The 19,214-nt window shown below is 53.6% G+C and overlaps 8 protein-coding genes across 8 annotated transcripts; 2 read left to right on the forward strand and 6 right to left on the reverse strand.

Annotated features, from left to right (window-relative positions):
- Positions 1–1,054: 1,054 nt before the first annotated feature.
- Positions 1,055–3,274, reverse strand: CLUP02_12204 (uncharacterized protein; the record flags this gene model as incomplete). Its single annotated transcript, XM_049291168.1, has 2 exons — positions 1,055–1,176; positions 1,276–3,274. The coding sequence occupies 2 exons, from the start codon at positions 3,272–3,274 to the stop codon at positions 1,055–1,057; spliced, it is 2,121 nt and encodes a 706-aa protein (XP_049148313.1).
- A 26-nt stretch (positions 3,275–3,300) lies between these two features.
- CLUP02_12205 (uncharacterized protein) lies at positions 3,301–3,693 on the reverse strand (the record flags this gene model as incomplete). The annotated part of the gene is made up of 2 exons (XM_049291169.1): positions 3,301–3,409; positions 3,473–3,693. 2 exons carry the CDS (start codon positions 3,691–3,693, stop codon positions 3,301–3,303), a joined length of 330 nt encoding a protein of 109 aa, XP_049148314.1.
- Positions 3,694–3,884: 191 nt separating this feature from the next.
- CLUP02_12206 (uncharacterized protein) lies at positions 3,885–4,921 on the reverse strand (the record flags this gene model as incomplete). Its single annotated transcript, XM_049291170.1, has 4 exons — positions 3,885–4,033; positions 4,144–4,510; positions 4,630–4,706; positions 4,807–4,921. The coding sequence occupies 4 exons, from the start codon at positions 4,919–4,921 to the stop codon at positions 3,885–3,887; spliced, it is 708 nt and encodes a 235-aa protein (XP_049148315.1).
- An 88-nt stretch (positions 4,922–5,009) lies between these two features.
- Positions 5,010–5,771, reverse strand: CLUP02_12207 (uncharacterized protein; the record flags this gene model as incomplete). The annotated part of the gene is made up of 3 exons (XM_049291171.1): positions 5,010–5,213; positions 5,245–5,440; positions 5,536–5,771. The coding sequence occupies 3 exons, from the start codon at positions 5,769–5,771 to the stop codon at positions 5,010–5,012; spliced, it is 636 nt and encodes a 211-aa protein (XP_049148316.1).
- A 50-nt stretch (positions 5,772–5,821) lies between these two features.
- CLUP02_12208 (uncharacterized protein) lies at positions 5,822–8,870 on the forward strand (the record flags this gene model as incomplete). The annotated part of the gene is made up of 12 exons (XM_049291172.1): positions 5,822–5,916; positions 5,974–6,282; positions 6,354–6,429; positions 6,482–6,600; positions 6,682–6,772; positions 6,880–6,929; positions 6,987–7,519; positions 7,645–7,744; positions 7,858–8,077; positions 8,190–8,289; positions 8,345–8,698; positions 8,752–8,870. 12 exons carry the CDS (start codon positions 5,822–5,824, stop codon positions 8,868–8,870), a joined length of 2,166 nt encoding a protein of 721 aa, XP_049148317.1.
- A 477-nt stretch (positions 8,871–9,347) lies between these two features.
- Positions 9,348–10,886, reverse strand: CLUP02_12209 (3-beta hydroxysteroid dehydrogenase/isomerase; the record flags this gene model as incomplete). The annotated part of the gene is made up of 2 exons (XM_049291173.1): positions 9,348–10,588; positions 10,724–10,886. The coding sequence occupies 2 exons, from the start codon at positions 10,884–10,886 to the stop codon at positions 9,348–9,350; spliced, it is 1,404 nt and encodes a 467-aa protein (XP_049148318.1).
- A 1,903-nt stretch (positions 10,887–12,789) lies between these two features.
- On the reverse strand, positions 12,790–14,645 carry CLUP02_12210 (pisatin demethylase; the record flags this gene model as incomplete). Its single annotated transcript, XM_049291174.1, has 5 exons — positions 12,790–12,909; positions 12,981–13,304; positions 13,391–13,621; positions 13,690–13,753; positions 13,819–14,645. 5 exons carry the CDS (start codon positions 14,643–14,645, stop codon positions 12,790–12,792), a joined length of 1,566 nt encoding a protein of 521 aa, XP_049148319.1.
- Positions 14,646–17,349: 2,704 nt separating this feature from the next.
- CLUP02_12211 (tubulin/FtsZ family protein) lies at positions 17,350–19,134 on the forward strand (the record flags this gene model as incomplete). Its single annotated transcript, XM_049291175.1, has 5 exons — positions 17,350–17,361; positions 17,583–17,641; positions 17,716–18,026; positions 18,093–18,596; positions 18,656–19,134. 5 exons carry the CDS (start codon positions 17,350–17,352, stop codon positions 19,132–19,134), a joined length of 1,365 nt encoding a protein of 454 aa, XP_049148320.1.
- Between the last annotated feature and the right edge of the window lie 80 nt (positions 19,135–19,214).

The raw sequence follows: 19,214 nt of genomic DNA on the forward strand, positions 1-19,214 counted from the left end.
GATTTGTACGGACGGAGGTCCTTGTATGATACCTGTTAGTGTTCTGCCGCCAAGGAACTTTTCGAATGTCGGCTGGAATTGAGTACCGAGAACTTGAGATTTGCAAGGATGGCAGGGCTGAAGATGCCCTTTTAATAGATAGCTTGACGTTGTATTGCGGAACGGCCCTTGGGCCGCAATCTGTTTTCCTTTGTTTTCGTTCAATTTCTCGACAACGATGTTCCAGTCTGCGAACAATGGCATTGTCGTACGAAGGCCGCCAGTCCTCAAGACCTGGAACATTGTAGTAGATACGAGATCAAATGTTCTACTTCTGGGGATGGTTTATCAGCGGTTGAAGACCATCGGGCCTTGATCCAGCATCTGGTCCAACCGCTGGGGAGCCTACTTATGATGTCCTACTCAACAACCATGTTTCCAGATTGTGAGCAAATTTCTAGGAGGACGACGTCTCACTCAGTCAACATGTTTGAAAAGTTGCCAGCCACTTCTTCTGCCTCGATCACTGACGACTAGACTGTCAGAACTCTTTTCATCATGAAAAGGGCCGTTGGTTTGTAATCCTCCCAGCCAGACGAATCAAAGTCCCGACCGAGTCCACTGACAAAAGGGTGGTAAAAGATTCGAGCCCAGTGTTCGAGGGGATGGTATTAAAATGGTCTCTCGAAAGGATGAGTGAAATTACAGCTCCTGTGGTGTTTTCCCGTCATCTTCGAGATTTCCATTCAAAATTCACTATCTTCGGCTATCCTTAATTAGATTATGGCAATAGTATTCGTGTGCCTCCGTCCTGTTGCAGCCATATCCATTATCCCGTCTTCTACATTGAAATAGAAAAAAAAAAGACAACATGTTTAGCCGGAGGCTGTATAAAGGAACCGAGACTCGGATGCGACATCCCCAGCTCGACCAAACCTTATTAGTCAAACAACACAATCTCACATCAGGCCAAGTCGTCTTGATTATATTCAAACACTCAAGAGCTTTGTTCCTGACGAGAATCATATTTTGTCTACTCAATAACCCACTATCTTACCCACTAAGGACTTATGCCTTAATTCTCGCGTTCCACAATCTCAAAGCCATCCTCTGACTCAACCCGCTTCTTCTCGCGAGAGTATTCATCATGTTCAACCCAAGCATACTCCGACGACGTATCCAAGACATCGGCAACACCTACCTTTCAATCAGTCTCTCACACCCCTCTCACTCAATCGTAATTCTAGGGCGAGCTGTGCTGATACTCGAACTACGACGCCCGCGCCGCAGACTCACCTTGCTCATCCACTTCACCACCTGCCTTCTCCTCCGATGTGTATTCCGGGTATGTCTCACCTGCTGTAGGCATATCTCCGGCTACCTTCGCAAATGTGTCGGTTCTAGTTGTCTCGGTCTTCTCACCAGCCTCAGGTGCCTTGCACTCGAGCTCGAAAGCATCACTGCCACTCGACGAATCCCAACCCTCTCCGCCCCTATACTCACCACCGTGAGCATCGTCCCAGCCCCCGAACGCGACTCCGGGGTACCGATGCCCACCGCCACTCTCTACATCAGGCATCTCGTAGTCGTCGAATCCAGGCACCGGGTATCCCATCCCGTCTCCAAAAGCATTCTCAGACCCTTCGAGAGCGCCAAGATTGGCGCACTCCCACCACGCAGCCTCCCCCTGCTGTAACCTGTCCTCGCAGAACCTCGCTTCGGTGATCAGGCCCAGATCGATCAACAAGTCAACCACGTCGTACTGAGCGCCCTCCTCTTCCTGGGCCCACGCCAGCAGCCGCATCACACACATAAACTCCGTCGGCTCGGCATCACGGCTCCATTCGAGTAGACGACAGCAGATGCGAGCCCAGGTCGCAATCCACTCCACATCCAGAGAGCCCGCCGCCTCGCGGAACTCAATCGTATGGTCTTTCGTGGGGTACGTCGTCCGCGTGCCGTTTCCATCCTGCGGGGCGAGATGTTCGAGAGAGTAGAAATCATAGGCTTTGAACTTGTAGTTGATATGCTTGGGGAGAAAGGCAGGCGTCATCAACTGCCCAGCCTGTGCGACCGTCATGTCAGCACCGAGGAGATCCCTGACGCCAGACATGACGTCCCATCGAGACGGCTGGTTGACTTCCACACATTCGATACTTCCTCCTTGGCCTAGGATGTACCCGTCCAAGAAGTCGGGATCTCCGCGGATATCTTTTCGCATCGTTCCGGGAATACGAGCGTAGCGTCTCTTGATTGGGGGAGGTCGAGGCCGTGGTGGGATTACGCCCTTGGTTGCAGAGCTGCGGTAGTTCTTCGGCATTGGTACAGGAGCTTCGTATCTAAGTGGAGGAAACCCAAATGGCGAGGTTGAGCGAGCTTCGGAACTCTTTGGGTCCCTGACTTCGGGAATGGCCGGTCGATGCTGCCATGGTTCGTAGCCTGTCAGAAGGGCCTCATCGTCTTCTTGATCTAAGTTCAACTCGCGAATCATCGTCTCTGAGGTCGTGTCCACCTCAACTGAATCGCCAAGCCAGCGGTCTCTTCCCAGAACTTTCATCTTCTTCAAATCCTGTGGGGCAATGTCTTTGTCAATAGTCGCACCTGCAGGGCCTTTGCCCTGTCCCAGCGGTGTAGCTTCGTTCACTCGAGCAGACTGGCTGTAGGCGAGGGTAGCGCGCCAAGGAGGATGAAGTCGACTAATAAGAGGGTCGGCAGCCCATAAGAGGGCAGCGAAATGCCGTAAAGTTCTTGCGTCGATTCTCTGCGTCGGTCCTACACCCACATGAACGTGGAATCCACAGCTAGGATTCACTCGGCATCGGAAGTTAGTAGTGATTACACTTACCGCCAGACGAACCATGTCAAAAGACATATTCATGTTGTACATAGCCGGTGATATCATTTCGACGCGCTGCCAGCGGTACCCGTCGACGTGGTCAGCCTTGAGAGAGACGTCTGTCTTTAGCTGGAACGCGTCAATGGCCTTTTTACTCTGCCTGCTCTGCACAGAGCCGGACACACCGCATTGACCCTGGCCATAAACCGGCAACCCAGCTTTAGCTAAGGCGTCACCAATGCTGTGGAACACAAAGTCCTCGTCCCAATCGTACGCCGTATGCGGAAGGCCGTGCTTATCGATCCCATCATCCGGGGGAACTACGACAAGAGGCTGTAGTTCATGCCTGATGGCATGGTCGGGGTCTGTTTCCCCCCCGCGCACGAAGGCAACGAAGAACTCGAGTTCTACGCCAAATGACACTCGCGGAGGTGTGGTTTGTATTTGGCGTTTGGTCATGGTGGATTTGGGTGTATGTTGTGAAGTCAGTTGGTGAAATGTACAATGTGGTGCTTGTGGGTGCGATCAGTCAATGATGCAAATTGGGACGAATGAATGATATGAGGTAGGTATGTGTTGCGAAGAGCTGAACTGCTGTCATACAGGCGGCAGTGAGTTGGAATATATATCGTAGTATCCCTCAATAGCAGTATTCACTATGAAACCATTCCGATAGAGACAAAAGGAATTGTCTTTAGCAGTTCCGTGGAACAGAAAGCTGATAAAACAATGGGGACAAGGGATGTTTGACCGCTTTCAGGAACTTTCCTATTGGCGTTGACAAAGGCATGTGTTAGTGAAGATTTGCAAGCTTGGGACGATGCGGCATACCTCAAAGAAGGCCAATGGGAGACTGTCACAAGCCCATTGTCGGCCATAATGGTCGGCCATAATGGTGATAGGCCGGTATTCAACGCTCAAAGCAGAGGGGACAGGGAATTGGGGGGAATCAATTCTTCATTTCTTTTGACGTCGTCTGGACTGTCTTTCAATCATGCCTAAAACGCGAAATGCAGAGCAAAAGCAACATGGGGTGACATCACCCGTCCCTGTAACGCACTGACTCCTCCTAGAACTTCAAAATGCCATACGGGTGGGAATATCCATCGTCTCCATCGCATAATTCCACGTATTCCTCGTCAAAAAAGATTAGGGAGCCGCGTGGTAAGCACGCAGACCGGGTAGTAGGGAAGGTGATTACAGAGAAGCGAAATACCGCTCAAAGCCCGCGATTGTCAATCATGTCGCCGCATGAAGCAATCGCGGCTCGCAGTTTACCACAGCCTAATAGAGTGCAGAATCAATCTAAAGCATGTAGGCGAGGAGACCAATGGCAGCGACAGCAGCAGCATTGCCAACGTGGGCGGGGTTCGCAGTAGGAACAGCCCAGGCGGAAGAGCTGGAGCTGGAGGCGGCGGTAGTAGCGGCGGCGGTTCCAGTTCCGGTGGCAGCGCTGGTAGCAGAGGCGGTGGTGGTGGTGGAAACACCAGAAGCCTGGCCGGCCTGGGCGTTAACGGTACCGCACTGGGACTTGATGGTGTCGGTGCAGTTGGTCTGGCCGCGAGCGTCACCAACGTTGGCTGTGATGCAGTCCTCGAAGGCCTTCTCGCAGATGAAGGTGGGCATGGTCTGCTCGTAGTACTCAAGGCCGGGGGCAGAGCCGTTGGGGCAGAGGCAAGAGTAGACAAGGGTGGTCTATTGAGTAAGAGTTAGCCATGCTGCCCACGAGCGTCGGCCTCTTTGAAATCGGGCCGGGGTGATCAACAAGCAACTAGTGCTCCTGGTCTAGCATAGGAAAAAAGAGGAGAACTTACAGAATCGCAGTCGTTGGTGGTGGGGTTAGGCTCGCAAAGGACCTTGCAAGTGTTGCGCTCGGCGACACACCAGCTGGCTGTTGAAGGAAAAAAGAATTAGTCAATGCTCAGTGGGTGTAATCATACGGCAAAGCCGGATTGCCAAAGCTGATGGCATAATTCTCCCAGTTGACTTACCTCTCTGGTTCACGGAGACAGTAGCAACGTTGATATCGGCAGCAGTGTAGACCTTGCGCTGGGCAGAGACGGCAGTGAGGGCCGAGAGGGCTACGATGGCGAGGGAAGTACGCATGTTGTCTGTTGGTGATGTGTAGAGGTAGTGGAAATTGTGGTTGGTTGAAGTTGTTGAATGGAGACGGGAGAAAACGTCTGACAATCAATCAAGCGATATTCAGTTCCAAAGTATCGTCGGCGGGGTGAAGATGTTTTGCCTGGATGTGCTTGCTGGTGATGTTTGACGGAGTGTGGACGGGGAAAAGAGAAGAGGTGAGGTCTAAACACATGGGCGACGCGGGCAACGATGTGGTTTTATTATGAGGCAAGAGTGCAGCAACAGCAGCAACAGCAACAAGAGCGGCAGGTACCTCGGGGTGTGTGTGAGTGGTTCTTTCCCACGCTTGTCTCTCTGGTCGCACTTGCCTTGAATGCGGTAAGCTCAATGGGGGGAGCGGGAAAAAAGTGTGAGGAGTCCAGGTATGAGTGCAGGTGCCAGTGGACAGTTACAAGGGTGGCTGGTGGAACAGCAGAAACCGCACCTTCCCTCTTGCGATCATCAGAAAGACAGGCAACGCATGGTTTGATTGCGCGGTACCTGTCCGGCCGACCGCGTCTTTTTTTTTTTCTCTCTCCCGGTCTCTCTCTCACACACATTTTTCCCTCCCTCAGTACCTACCTACCTGACCTCACACGTGCGGCCTTGCCCTCGCTTTCCCTTCTCTTTCCACTAAGGTAGGGACACGATGCCCACGTCCGCCCAGCAGCAATTGCACCGGCGCGTCCGTGTTGGGCACAATACAAGGGTACCACTTACATGACAGTCGCAAGTCGCCGGGCTTGGCCCGTTCTTCCCTCACACAAACTGGAAGGCCTGCAAAGACGGGTACGTACTGGCGGATACAGACGTGTGGCTGGGGTCCACCCATCGCAAATGTCGGGTCACAGTGGGGGAGAGGGGAAACCCAACCAGGAACATATGCACATCTTCCAGTGCAGCCGCCGTATCTCCGTCAAGAAAAGTCCAATCGAGGTTGCCGTTGCGGACTCGGGTTGGATCACGATGGAATTCTCGTGATGAGGTCAGAACTGAGAAGCGACATCGTCACCGAGAGTGTGCGTGAGCGTCAGCGAATTCGCACAGACAGTCCGCGGCTTTGCTGTTATCGGCAGGGGCGGGTCCTCGACCGACTGGCTGGGGAGGTACGTACCGCACATGGCCTTAATCAAGATAGGAACGCTACAAGGTTGCGCATGGCGGGAATTGGATGTGTACCTACGTATCTTCGCTGTGCAGATAATCAAAGTGCGTCTTCTCGAGCAGAAGCTAAGACAGCGCCATCCCGCGAAGTTGTGGTGGTTTAATTCTTCTTCTACTTCCCACAGCGCAATTTCTGATACACTTGATCCCAATCTCACAATAACATCGTCAATTGTCAAGTGCCGTAACGGTGGATGCTCATATGAGGGGGGTACTGCGTAGCTAAGCAGGCATAGGGCTGCCCTGTCAGTGGCACCTGGTCCCTGTCGCCTCAGACTTTGGAGACTGAAACTTTCAGCGACCCTCGTGATGGCCTCATCCGCGTCGTCGCATCTTTTCCGCTTTCATTCCATAATTAATACAGACATGGCCCGGTAGTTTGCCTGTGCCACCGCGGCTTATGCCATGCCACCGGCTAGGCTGAGTGTTCACTCATACATGCACACTCCAGGATTTACCGGGAACAACATAATTCTTCCCGCCGAACCTTTGGCTAGGTCAGTCTCTCATTACAGTTCAGTGAGAGATGCTGCCTGACTAAGGAAAGTAATGGGAACGGCTACTGTCAGTCGCGACAGGACAGGCATGGCAGGCCGCACGCGAGATTCCATTGACCAGGCGATGGTCGCAGCGCCAAGTGCTATTACAGTCGCATTCCTTGCGGTGCCTGTCTCATAGCAAAACAGAGAGAAGCAAAATGAAATAGCGAGAGGTAGAGAGGCACAGAGGGAAAAAATTGCCCCCCTCCCTCCGCCGGCGTCTCCTTCAGATTTCAGATTTCGCAGGGCCCGGGCTTTTCATCTCGGTCTAACGTTACCCAACACAGGTCCACCTTCCGCTCCTCTATTACTAGGTACTTGACCAGGTACGAATCGTGACTGAGGTCTGGTGTTCTTTCCCTCAACTTCGTCGAGAGTTCCTCCGCTCCTCGGTCTACAGAAACAACACCAGTCCCAAACGGTGTTAGAACGGCAGGAACACTAGCCACAGATATGCAGCTTGGCTGTTGCCGTGGTCCGGGAGACTCGCAGGTTCCATCTCCATTCTTGTGTGGGGGCAAGGGTATCTATTGCCAATCAATTCAACGCAACGCACTTTGCTCCGGGCGCCGTCCCATTTGCTGCTTCTTCTTCGCCCTCGGTCTCTGGCTTCTCCCCGTCACTGCCATCCACTGCACAACCTACCGATGCCTCAGATTCATTGATTTCCCGATGCTTCTTTCATTGCCGGCAGACGTGGAATATTTCCCGGCGGCATCTCTAGAGACCACTCTCGATTACACGGATTGCATCGTCAATCGCCAATTCACCAAAGTGGCAGCTATTACGGTGTACCAAAAAGACGTCTCATCTTCCGAAACGAACCTGGCCTTTACCCGCCCCTTCTCACATCGCATCGCGTCGCCCTCTTCTTGGCGTCGCTGAATTGCCGCCCTGTTCACTGATTCCCTGCCTCACTCTTGTACCATGTTCTGTTTCTGTTTGCGAACCTCCTTACCTTCCAAACACCCCTTTTTTTTTTCCCTGTGAACAGACGCAAAGCATCGAATGGTGGTACAGCAGACGCCATGAGCCTTCACAAGCCGACATCTCAGCATCATGATCTACCACCTGAACCTCTCCACAGAGCACTCACCTTAGTGTCCGGTTGAGCCCGGCCCCATATCGAGAAACCCTGTCCTGCTGGCCTTACAAATGCCTGCTGCAACGGATCTTTTTTTTTTTTTTTTTTTCGTGGAGCAACCTATGGAGCAGCCCGGCGCATGCGGATGTTCGTGCCCAAAGCTCCAACGCCGTTGGACGCCAGCCAACAATCACGGCACAAAGAGGCCGCCTCGCCAACTCCAATGTCGATTTTGGGCGGATGAAAAAGACAATGAGTCTCTCAAATCGGCAACGCGGCCAGTCCACGCACGCTCTTGCAGTAGCACTAACCCGAAATAACACCTGGCACCTGTGGCACTGGCAGACCATGGTGAGCTACCTCTCACAATCCTGGGCGCTGAGCTACCACGAGCTCGCTGGCCAATCATTGCAGTCAATTGCTTGCCCAGCTTTCTAGTGATCGTCATCAACAGTGACACTAGTTATCTACACTAGCCATCTGCACCAAACGCCTGGGGTACCGGTATGCGGGAGGGGCTGCTACCAACCCGCCTGAAGCAGAGCTTGCTATCGGATGCAAAAGTCGACTAGGTATTGTCTCTCACGGCAACGTTCATCCGCTTTCGATATGTTCCAGTTTCCAACAGGCGACGGTTGGGCAGCAGAAACGGTCTCTTGTTCAATTCAGAGTACATTGGTGATTCACTCATGGCCAGTACCATAGGTATTGTCTTCCAGCCAACCGCAAACATTCTGCATGTGTCTGTCGCACCGGCTATGACCAGCCAACCGTCACTTACATCGGACCATCGGCAGCGTCTGTTCGGCCATGCAGATTCTCCGCCTCGTCCAGCTGCATCCATCTCATCACACCCTCCCGTCCTTCGCCAGCCACCCGCGAACCAAGTTTGCGCATTTCTTGAGGCGTCGCCAGAAACTGCTCGCAAAGTTGGCCTAGACCTGCAAGAGGCTGCCGATACGAACTTTGCTTGTCTGTACCCGCTGGCACGACCCCGCCACCAAGCTTACGAACGCATCGCCCAGCCAGCGTCTTTGCCGCCAGCCCTCAGTCTATGGCTTCATCTTCTGTTGAGTGGCTTGGCTTGTTGAGCTGCCTCAGCAATGTTTTCCTCCGTCTAGAAAGTCAATGGATCGGCTTCTGAGGGAGGCCCTCCTAGCGTGCGTTGAAGCTTTTAACGGACTTAATTGAAGAACGATGTTATGCCTAAGCATGGGATTTACGGGATTCCCATCATAAGAACCCCAAGAAGTGATTTTCGGAGCGCCATGCAGCTGCCCCCCAGCGCCGCCAACTTGGCAAGCCGGGGTTGTGGGGGCCGGACGAGGATCCAGGTTCCGGATCTCCGTGCCGTGTCAAGACGTCACCTGTCATCCTGTCGACAAGCGTGTGCCACTTACATGGTCAACACCCGAAGCTTGGATCAAGACACTGCCAAGCTATTGCCGATGACGGGAAGCTGCATGATTCTTCAAGAGCTACAACTTTTTCCTTTGTACGGCGCCAGCAAAACCTGGATACTCCACTCTCTTGGATTCGCCGCCGAAGATGAAATCTGAATTCCTTCGACATGCACCAAAAGGGGTCTCCAGCAGTCGACCGCCGGCTGGAGTTTGTGACCTCATGCTCGCCTCGCAACAGGCTCGACTCCAACTTCAAGAACATCCTTGACGATGCCCTTCTCGCTTCTGACTTTCTCGCCTCCGCTCTTCACCCACTTGTTCCATGCGCCGAGCTGCATACACAGTCCCTCCATGGTCGTGCACTTGGCCTGGTATCCCAATCCGCCCTCCTCTGGTCGTCGTCGAGCGTCGGCATCGTTGATAATAGCATTGATGGCACCTGCCACGGAAGCGGGCTGCAGCATGTACAACGGCAATCCGGGTTCCGAGAAGATATTCTGCAACGCTGGCACCTTCCAAAGCAACAAGCAATAGGCCTCTATACAATGAGCCAAGAGCAGCAAAATCAGTGGCGGCGGGTATTGCACGTGAAAGGGTGTCACGCTGACCGACTGCACGAGTGTGTAAAAGTCCTTGAAAACCGGAGGCGGTCCTCCATCTGTGACAAGGAATGGGCGGGCAGCCACTTTGTGCGCGTGAGGGCCGAGCAGGGCTGCTTCGTACTGCAGATGTGCCAGAGCCACGTTGGCCCCATGGACCCAGTTCTGCATAAAGGGCGCTGTGAAGGTAGGGAAACTGGCCATGCGTACTGTCGCTCCAACCAGATAATCGTCCTTGTGGCCGTAAATGGCATTTCCTGGCCGGATGGCGCCGGTGCGAAAGCCCCCTGCCTGCGTGGGATCTTGTGGCACCTTGTTCGCGCTGCAGACGAGTCGCTCGGCTTCGGCCTTGCTTCTGGCATAGTTGGCGAAGAACTCTTCGTGAGGACGCATCGGCTTCTTGAAGTCTACTTCATCAAGGACCTGGAAGAAGTTCGTCGGCCACCGACTCCACGGAGCGTTGAAGAATTTAGTAGGTTTCAAGGCCACACTACAAGACGAGGTAAAGACGAGAACATCTGCTCCCGAAGTCTTAGCTGCGGCAAGAACATGGGCGGTTCCCCTAGTGTTGACGAGGGAGCAACGTTCGTAGACCAGCTGGCTACGCTCTGAGGGACGAATGACTGCGGCGGTATGGAATACGGTCAATGGAAGATGTGCTACCGACTGTGGCCACGATCTACCAAATGCGGCAGAGGTTGCTGATTCAGAAGAAATGTCGGCTTGAGCGAAATCAACTCTAGATATCGGACCCTCACTCATGTCGTCGCGGCCAGGCTTACGGAAGTCAATGATTCGAATAGCCTCTGGCGGATGGCCGCGCGCAATGAGCTGAATAGCCAGCTGCCCTCCTACCAGGCCTATTCCATACCATGGTCAGTAGCGATACGTGACGGGTTTCGCAGAATACTTGCCAGAGCCTCCAACAATGATGTACCGACGATCCAATTTCGGCGGTAAGTGCGGAGTCCAGTCAACGGGCTGTTTCTCCATACGCTCAAAGGTACGCTTGAGTTTCTCTGGCGTCCATCGATCCGGCGACACCCGCAGAGCCTCAGGATGGATCGTTGACATGGCACGGTTGATCTTCCAAAAATATGCCAGCAAAGCCGCCAGGAAGCCGAAGGCGACCCTCGCCGTCCAAGATTCCAGCACCATGTTGATCAATATCCACCAGTTTCCCTCCGTCCTAGGATTCGGAGCTCCCGTGTCGAACGACTGCTACTGTGAAGTCGGCGCGCTGCAACTCTCTGAACTACACAGATGACGATTTTAGGTGCAGTTGGAGAAGGAAGCTTGTTTTTCCATGACGCAACGCTAAAGGAGGGGGGGGCTGGGAGGCTTTTTATGCCAGATTCCCTTTTCAAGACGCGCTCCTTGCCCGTCGCATCTGAAATTCGAGCCGATCAATGCGCTAAACGCTTTTCTCATGGAAGTCCCAGGGCTTCCCCACCTCGCCGGTCCTTGCGCCGAAATGCCATTTTGCAGTACCGGGGTTCAGTCTGAACTGCTCGGAGCTGGATATCGCAGCAGCCGATGCCCCCCATCAGGTGCACGAAGATCGAGAGAGTCAGCGGTCAGCATCTTGAGAAAGATGTCCTTAGCCAACCAATTGCTTGGCAACGGCACAGAAAGGCTTCGGGGCTTTCAAAAGTTCCGAATCTGGATATCTCTTATTCGTATTCTAACCGAGTTGTGTGGGCGTTTAACAAGTGGCCCCCATACTAGAGAATCCCGGCACCGCTGCTGCTCCAACTTGAACCCGCTGAAGAGAGGGCGGGGCCTGAAGCTACCGTTCGGCACGTAGACTTTCGTCCGGGGCGACCCGAAACCCAACGTGGGGTGCACCGGCGTCGCGCGGTCCCGTGTGGTTCGACCTATTGCTCCCAGTCCCAACTCCCAAGTCCCAAACTGGGAATCGTAGGGAAGCTGAAGCCCTCCACGGGGCTCTTTGCTGCCCTGCTAATGCGCAATATGGGCGCTAATTGGTTCCAGGCATCTGTACGTTTTCGCCCTCCTCTGTCAGCTTGTTCCCCGCATAGGCAATTTCGTGCTACGCGAAAGACCTGCATCATAACGTGCGCGCGGCGCACGGGAGTGGGCGCTCTGTCAGAACCTTATTGCGCCTCGTTGACGATCCATGCCATGAGTTCATGTTCGTCATCGATGCTATGGCCTATTTCGGTCATGTGGCACGCTAGATTGGATGATTCTATGATGGGGAAGCAGTTTGAGGCTCTTTCTCAGAGAATGATTATTGAAAGCGATGTTTCGGGCCAGAGTCTGGATCTGAGTGCGTATGTATGTGCATGTATGGGTGCTCACCGGAGTATGTTACTGCTTAGTATAAAAAGAAGAAGGAAAACAGAAAGGGATAGGAAGGGAGGGGAAATACTGACCATATAATTCACGCCCTGCCCGGAATTGAACAGCGCGCCCCTCAGTCAACCCGAGATCTGACTTCATAGGAGTATTTGTTTTTATTTTGACCATCCGACCACCTCGCTCACAGCTTGACCTGACCTCGCCGACCTAGACGGGCGCTGCTGTGCTGGTGACGGGAATGGGATTGAGGGGGGTATATACCATCGGGTGCCTGAGGTAAGGTAGGTCAAGGAAGGAAGGAAGTAGGGACGTGAAGATCCGAAGGAGCGAGTTCAGTCCCGACCACGCGGGCCGGGCTTGTTGTTTTGGATCACCTCAATCTTCATGCTCTTGGTTAGACCAGCAAACACATATATGTGGATAGTCGACATTCACAAGCTTCATGCATGTTGATGGCACAGGCGAGGCTGTCCATTGAAAGTCAAATTCAGGCACCATTTCTATTGGTTGAGCAATTTGAACCAGAACATCTCGGTATGGAGTTACGACGGAACGTGTCCAGATCCGTTTATTCTGGAGACTCGGCAATGGCTACCAGAACTAGGCCTACTAAGCACATCGAACTGTTGCCTCTCGCTTGTTACGTTCTAGGAGAAGGGAAAATCGATGATCAAACCGAGTGTCTAAGAGGGAATGCAACTCTCATCCGTCAAACGACGTACGCAGCGGTAAACTCCTACTTGATTTCCGAAATGGTCACCTTGGTCCACATGTTCTCCTCCACAAAGATGTTGTAACTATACGAATCCCACGGCCTCACCGGATCCGCAAGCTCAAAATCAAAGTTGCGCATAAGCTAACCACGCAAACGTCAGCATTTCGTATCCCCAGTCGATGACAGCCCTAGTCTAGTCACTGTGAACTTACCTCGAAGAAAGCCTTATACAGCTCCATAAACGCCACCGGTTTACCCGCACACATGTACCGCCCGTACCCAAACGCCATCTCCACGTCGCGCTCCATGCCCAGCCTGGCCGCGTCGTCGTCGACCTCGAGAAACCGCTCCGGCCGGAAGAGGTCCGCGTCGGGGCCGAAGAGCAAGGGGGATTTGAGGAGGCCGGGAGCGTTCATGCCGATGGCGGTGCCGCCCGGGATGAACTTGCCGTCGACGGTGTCGCCTTGGGGCGGGACGGTTTTGGGGTAGAGGCCTGTTGCTGGGGCGCGGATTCGGATGCCTTCGTAGATTAGGGCCTGTAAGGGTTTAGTATCGTCGTGTACTGAGTATGGATCGCATGTTGGATGGGGGAGGGGGAGGGGGGATGGGGGGTGATACGCACGCGTAGGAACGGGATCTTGCTGGCTTGGTCAAAGGTGATCGGAGTCGAGACACCAGAGGCGACGGCGTCCCGAATGACGGCCTTGAATTTGTGGTAAATCCTGGGGTTGCACATCAGATGCAGCATTGTGACACGGATCACGGAGGCGGTAGTGTCCGAGCCGGCGACGAGGGCGAAGAGGCCTTCGGCTTCGCATTCTTGCTGCGTCATGCCGTTCTTGATCCACGATCCCTGGTCGAATTCGTCAGTACCATCTCCCAGGGCAAGAAGCAGAGTTCGTGAAATGTAGATGGACGTACCAACATGTCCTTCTGAGGCTTCGAGGTGGATTTGAACCTCTCTCCGACGTACTTCTCAGCAATCCTATCACCCCGTTAGTCGTAACTCCTATGGTATGAACGGCTTCCGCGATGAGAGACGATACTCACCCCATCATCTGCCCAAGCCCAATCTCATCAGTCGTCCTTGGCCCAAGCCACCTCAGAAACAACTTTGAAAACCGAATCGTCCGGATCCACGGGGTATCCAACGTGATCGCGATCAACGGCCAATTATCCCTCATCTGCTTGATAAACCCAAACACATCCGCATCAGCCTCCAGGTGCCCAAACGGCTTCCCGAAGGCGGCGGCGGTGATCACATCCATGGTAAGATACGCCGGCAAGACCCCCATGTCCACCAACTTTCCTCTCCCTCCTCGTCCCCCATCACCACCGCCGCTGACGCCCCCATCATACGCATACCTCTCCCTCAAAAGCCTGACCAAACTCACAACCTGCACATCAACGCTCGGCTCCAGCAAATCCACCTCCCGCCCCGCATACGCCGCCGCCGTCTTGGCCTTCATCCGATCATGTTCCCCTCTGTCGAGCGTGGTGAACATGGTCTCCTGGTAGGGGTTGAACCGGCTGGAGAAGTACCACGAGTCTTTGCCGTAGTCGCTGCGGACGGCGTTGATGCGGCGGAGCGGGCGATGAGGAAGAGCGGGGTCGTCTGTGAGGAGCTCGTTGGGGCCGACGCGGACGAGGCGGGAGGTGTTGAGGGCGCGGTAGATTTCTTCTTGGCGGGCGGAGCGGGCGATGAGGAAGAGCGGGAGGTAGGAGAAGGTGGACAAGGGGGAGTAGGCTGGGATGTGGCGGAGGCGGTGCCATGCGAGGAGGGAGGTGAGGGTGTAGTAGAGGGTTAGGAGGGCGAGGAAGAGGGCGGTATATTGGAGGGGGGAGAGGTCGAGGGACGTGAGGTTTGGGATGGCCATGTTGGGCGGTTTGTCTCCTGACGTCGCTGGATGTTGAGCTGTTCTACGTCGGGATCTTGGATTTTCACCACCTGAAAGTCGCGGTCTCGCGAGAGAAGAAGGGTATTTTGTATCATTTTCCCACTTTTGCCGTATCCTCCAAAGTTTACGGAGTTTAGTTGTGATTGTCACGCTTATATGGAGGTGTCAGCACCACGTCGTACCGCAGTTACCTATGGCGGCCTTGAAGATGTCGATCTACCGGGGTTTTTTAAAATTCGTCTACAAGGTCTAAAATGTGATGGAAATAGCTCTTGTGTCATTCGATATCGTATTACGTCGGCCCCGCTACCGGCAGCTTAGCGCCCGTTTTATGTAGCATTTGATTAGGTGGTGAGAGTTGCATGCATTTTACGGGACGTGCAGTATTGATGAGGGGATACGGCTTTGCGGCATGTAAGACCTATGAGATGGCAAGAGCCGAGAATGACCCGGTTCAGGTGTGCCCCTTCCGTTGAAATTTAAGAGATCATTCTGGAACTGACTACGGTCTTTAGAGGGACTTTGGTCGAGAACGATGGATATCACAAGTCTGGACGTGGGCTAGTTCAAGCTGGACAGCAGACAGCATCTGACAAGGGTGCTAGGATCTGTCGCAATTGCCATTTCAGAAAGGTAATGGGACTCTTTTCGCTATCCACTTCCACTTTCTTCCAAGGGCTAGTCTTGCCACTTTGGCATAGAAGGCATTTGTTTCTCAAGTATACAGCAGATGCTGGCTCTGGCTTTCGTTGTTTTCGACCCATCTAATTGGTTTTCTGCGGAGCTAAGGCATGTAGCCTGCGACGAGAGAGTTTCGATGGCCCGGAGCTCTCCAGAAGCATCTAGCACTGGTGGCTCCTATGGTTGACATTCCGTCTACTAAAGTCACAAGAAATGAGGACCAATCTCGTTCTTTCCAGGCGATAATAGCAGATTAGAGATTGATAGGCGTAGTGAGGGGTCTCGCATCTCTCAAGGCTGGGTCTGGACGTGATATGGTACCACTGTAGAAAGGTAAGAAAATTATACATGAGGTCGAAATTAGATTTTACTAGCAGAAGCTCTGTCACGATCAACTAGGTGATCCCTCCCCGACCCCAGCTGGCTACTGCCAAAAAGCACGCAGTCTAGGCTGCCTCAAAGTCGTTGATGGAAGATACTCTCACGTTGCCGAAGGGTCAGGAACAGATAGCAGAACAAGCTGTGACCGTTTAGAAGGAGGAACATTGACGTGGCGTTGAAGGAAAAAGGAAATGCCGTAAAGCACGAGATGAGAATGAACTTGATAGGATCAAGGTTGTACAAATTTGCCTAGGAAGGCTGTTTGTGAAACCATGAATCTTGCCGTTTACCACTCTCTTGAAGGTGGAAACGAGTACGCTATGGACATGCGCCTCTAAACCATTGTACTCGTGACTTGAATAATGTAACACCACGAGATGGATTATGTCAAGTCGCAGCTAGCTTAAAGCAGTTTTGACACCTAACCCATGAACTATAAGGTAATATTGCCCTCAACTGCGTATCCTTGCTCGAGGCTAAGTTAGTCTCTACCTTGGAGTGGGCAATTCGGGAACCAAACCGTTCCTACCAGAAGAGTTATTCTTTGAGCTGTGACGAACTTGAATACCCTTGACAATCTATTGATTACTTTGAACTTGAGTTCTTTGATCCGCCTTGTCGTCTAAATTGTTGTAGGGCTACCTTGGACAAGGAGAAGTTGTTGACGTCGGGCGACAAACGGAAGCGGAGAGTGGGGCCGGATCTGGCTCGGCCCCTCTGAAGATCGCTCGGATGTCACCGACTACGAGGATATGCCTTCGAACGACGTTGAGTCAACTTGGCTGTCTGAATTAGAGAAGAAGAATCCAGGGTATAGCCGTGCTAGAGCCTCAAAGTTGTTGAACCACCAGCCTTCCCAAAGTGCTCTCAGTTTTTTTTTTCTTCATCAAAGGCACTACGAATCTGGCAAGATCTTCGCCTGCTATTCCCGAAAGTCAATGCCTTGGACCCCGGATTCCCCGCACAGACCATTTGTGTCAAGGAGGAAGAGAAGAGGTGGCAGCTGATGAGTGAGCGGTGAGGATACTGAATGCAATTGAAGCCTTAAATATGTCTGTTTCTGCCTTGATAGCCAGGTGAAGAAGGAAAGAATATTTCCGAGCTTGATATCCCATCGTATATCGCAGCTGTTGCCGTGTGAAGGGCCGGTAAATGGTGATGGCAGGTGGCAGTGTGCGGGTATCTTCATGCACCCCTGAACGTCGTCCAATAGACAAAAGGGAAAAACGCTTGGGCCATGTAGCGGTGAGAGTGTCACCGGTACTTGATTGGCTCAGAGGAACCCCGCAATCATCTTGGTACTGGAAACCCAACACACCAACAGCTGTTAGAGCACTAAAGCTAGCAGTGAAAGGCAGACGCTAAGCCCAGTGAAGAAGGGGGGGGAATACCCTTTGCCTTGAAGCCTATCGCGCCACTGGTCGGCCTTGTTGATTGTGCCCCGCCTTGCCCACAACAAGTGACCCTCCACTCCAAACCTCTGAAAACCATCGCCAACACCTTCCTCCCCCCCCTAGCTCTTCCGAACCTCAACTCTGCGCTGCGCGCGTGAAAATATTCCCTTTCCCCATTCCACTTTGCGTCGCAGCTATTCCCAAGTTTCATTGAGCCACATTACACAATGAAGGGCGAGGTATGTTCAATGTCATCCATTCTCCTTTTATCTTCTGATCTCTACTCCAAATCCTCCATATCACAGCTTCCCGCGGGATCGTGGGTTGCTTGCTGGCTGCTCGCTACTCTCCCCCATTTTCCCGTACCGAGGCGACCCCTGAAATCTAGCCTACCTTACCTAGCTGTCCCATCCATTCTGACCTCGGTGTGTGGCCCCAATACTGACGGCGATATCTCTAGATTCTTCACCTTCATCTCGGTCAGGCCGGTACCCAGCTGGGTAACTCTGCCTGGGAGCTGTACGTTGACCTCCAATCTCCTATCCTCCCGATCCAAACGCGAAATCCGGTGAAACTGACCGCCCAACGCGCAGCTACCTCCTCGAGCACGGCCTCGGCTCCGATGGTCGTCCTGACCCCAGCGCCAAGGACGTCGTCGACGGCGGTTCCTACGAGACCTTCTTCACCGAGACGAGCGGAGGAAAATACGTTCCTCGCTCCCTCTTCGTCGATCTCGACCCCTCTCCCATCGACGAGATCCGAACTGGCGGCTACCGTCAGCTCTTCCACCCTGAGCTGTTGATCAGCGGCAAGGAGGATGCTGCCAACAACTACGCTCGTGGTCACTACACCATCGGCAAGGAGATGGTCGACAATGTCATTGACCGTGTTCGCCGCGTCGCTGGTCCGTACCCCTTTTGATGCCTTTCGGCCCGCCGGCCACGTTGAAACTAACCAATACCTCCTATAGACAACTGCCACTCCCTCCAGGGTTTCCTGATCTTCCACTCCTTCGGCGGTGGTACCGGTTCTGGATTCGGTGCCCTCCTCCTCGAGCGCCTCTCCACAGAGTACGGCAAGAAGTCGAAGCTTGAGTTCGCCGTCTACCCCGCCCCTCGCGTCTCGACTGCCGTCGTTGAGCCCTACAACGCCGTCCTGTCTACCCACAGCACCATTGAGAACTCGGACTGCACTTTCCTCGTCGACAACGAGGCTGTCTACGACATCTGCCGCCGCAACCTCGACATTCCCCGTCCCGGTTACGAGCACCTCAACCGCCTGATCGCCCAGGTTGTCTCCTCCATCACCTCCTCCCTCCGTTTCGATGGTGCCCTCAACGTCGATCTCAACGAGTTCCAGACCAACTTGGTCCCCTACCCTCGTATTCACTACCCCTTGATCAGCTACGCTCCCGTCATCTCTGCCAACAAGAGCTCTCACGAGAGTTTCAAGGTCCAGGAGCTCACCTTCCAGTGTATGTCTTTATCGTCTGCCAGCAAAATGTGAATACGAACGAGCGCTAATCCATCACAGGCTTCGAGCCCAACAACCAGATGGTCGTCTGCGACCCCCGCAACGGAAAGTACATGGCTGTTGCCCTTCTGTACCGTGGCGACGTCGTCCCCCGCGACTGCAACGCCGCCATTGCTGCCCTCAAGGCCAAGTCCTCCTTCAACCTGGTCGAGTGGTGCCCTACCGGGTTCAAGCTCGGAATCAACTACCAGAAGCCCATGGCCGTTCCCGCCGCCGCTGGCGATGGTGGTCTCGCCTCCGTCGACCGCTCCGTCTCCATGTTGTCCAACACCACCGCCATCGCCGAGGCCTGGTCGAGACTGGACCACAAGTTCGATCTCATGTACAGCAAGCGTGCCTTCGTCCACTGGTACGTCGGTGAGGGTATGGAGGAGGGTGAGTTCAGCGAGGCCCGTGAGGATCTTGCTGCACTTGAGAAGGATTACGAGGAGGTTGCTGCCGACTCGTACGAGGGTGAGGAGGACGATGCCGAGTACTAAGCCGACATCGGAGACCGTCCCGTTTTTTTGTTTCGCGGTATATCGGTTGCTGCAACGAACAATGACGAACCCGGCAGCCT

Source organism: Colletotrichum lupini, chromosome 6 (genome assembly GCF_023278565.1).
Source record: "Colletotrichum lupini chromosome 6, complete sequence".
Classification (NCBI taxonomy): domain Eukaryota; kingdom Fungi; phylum Ascomycota; class Sordariomycetes; order Glomerellales; family Glomerellaceae; genus Colletotrichum; species Colletotrichum lupini.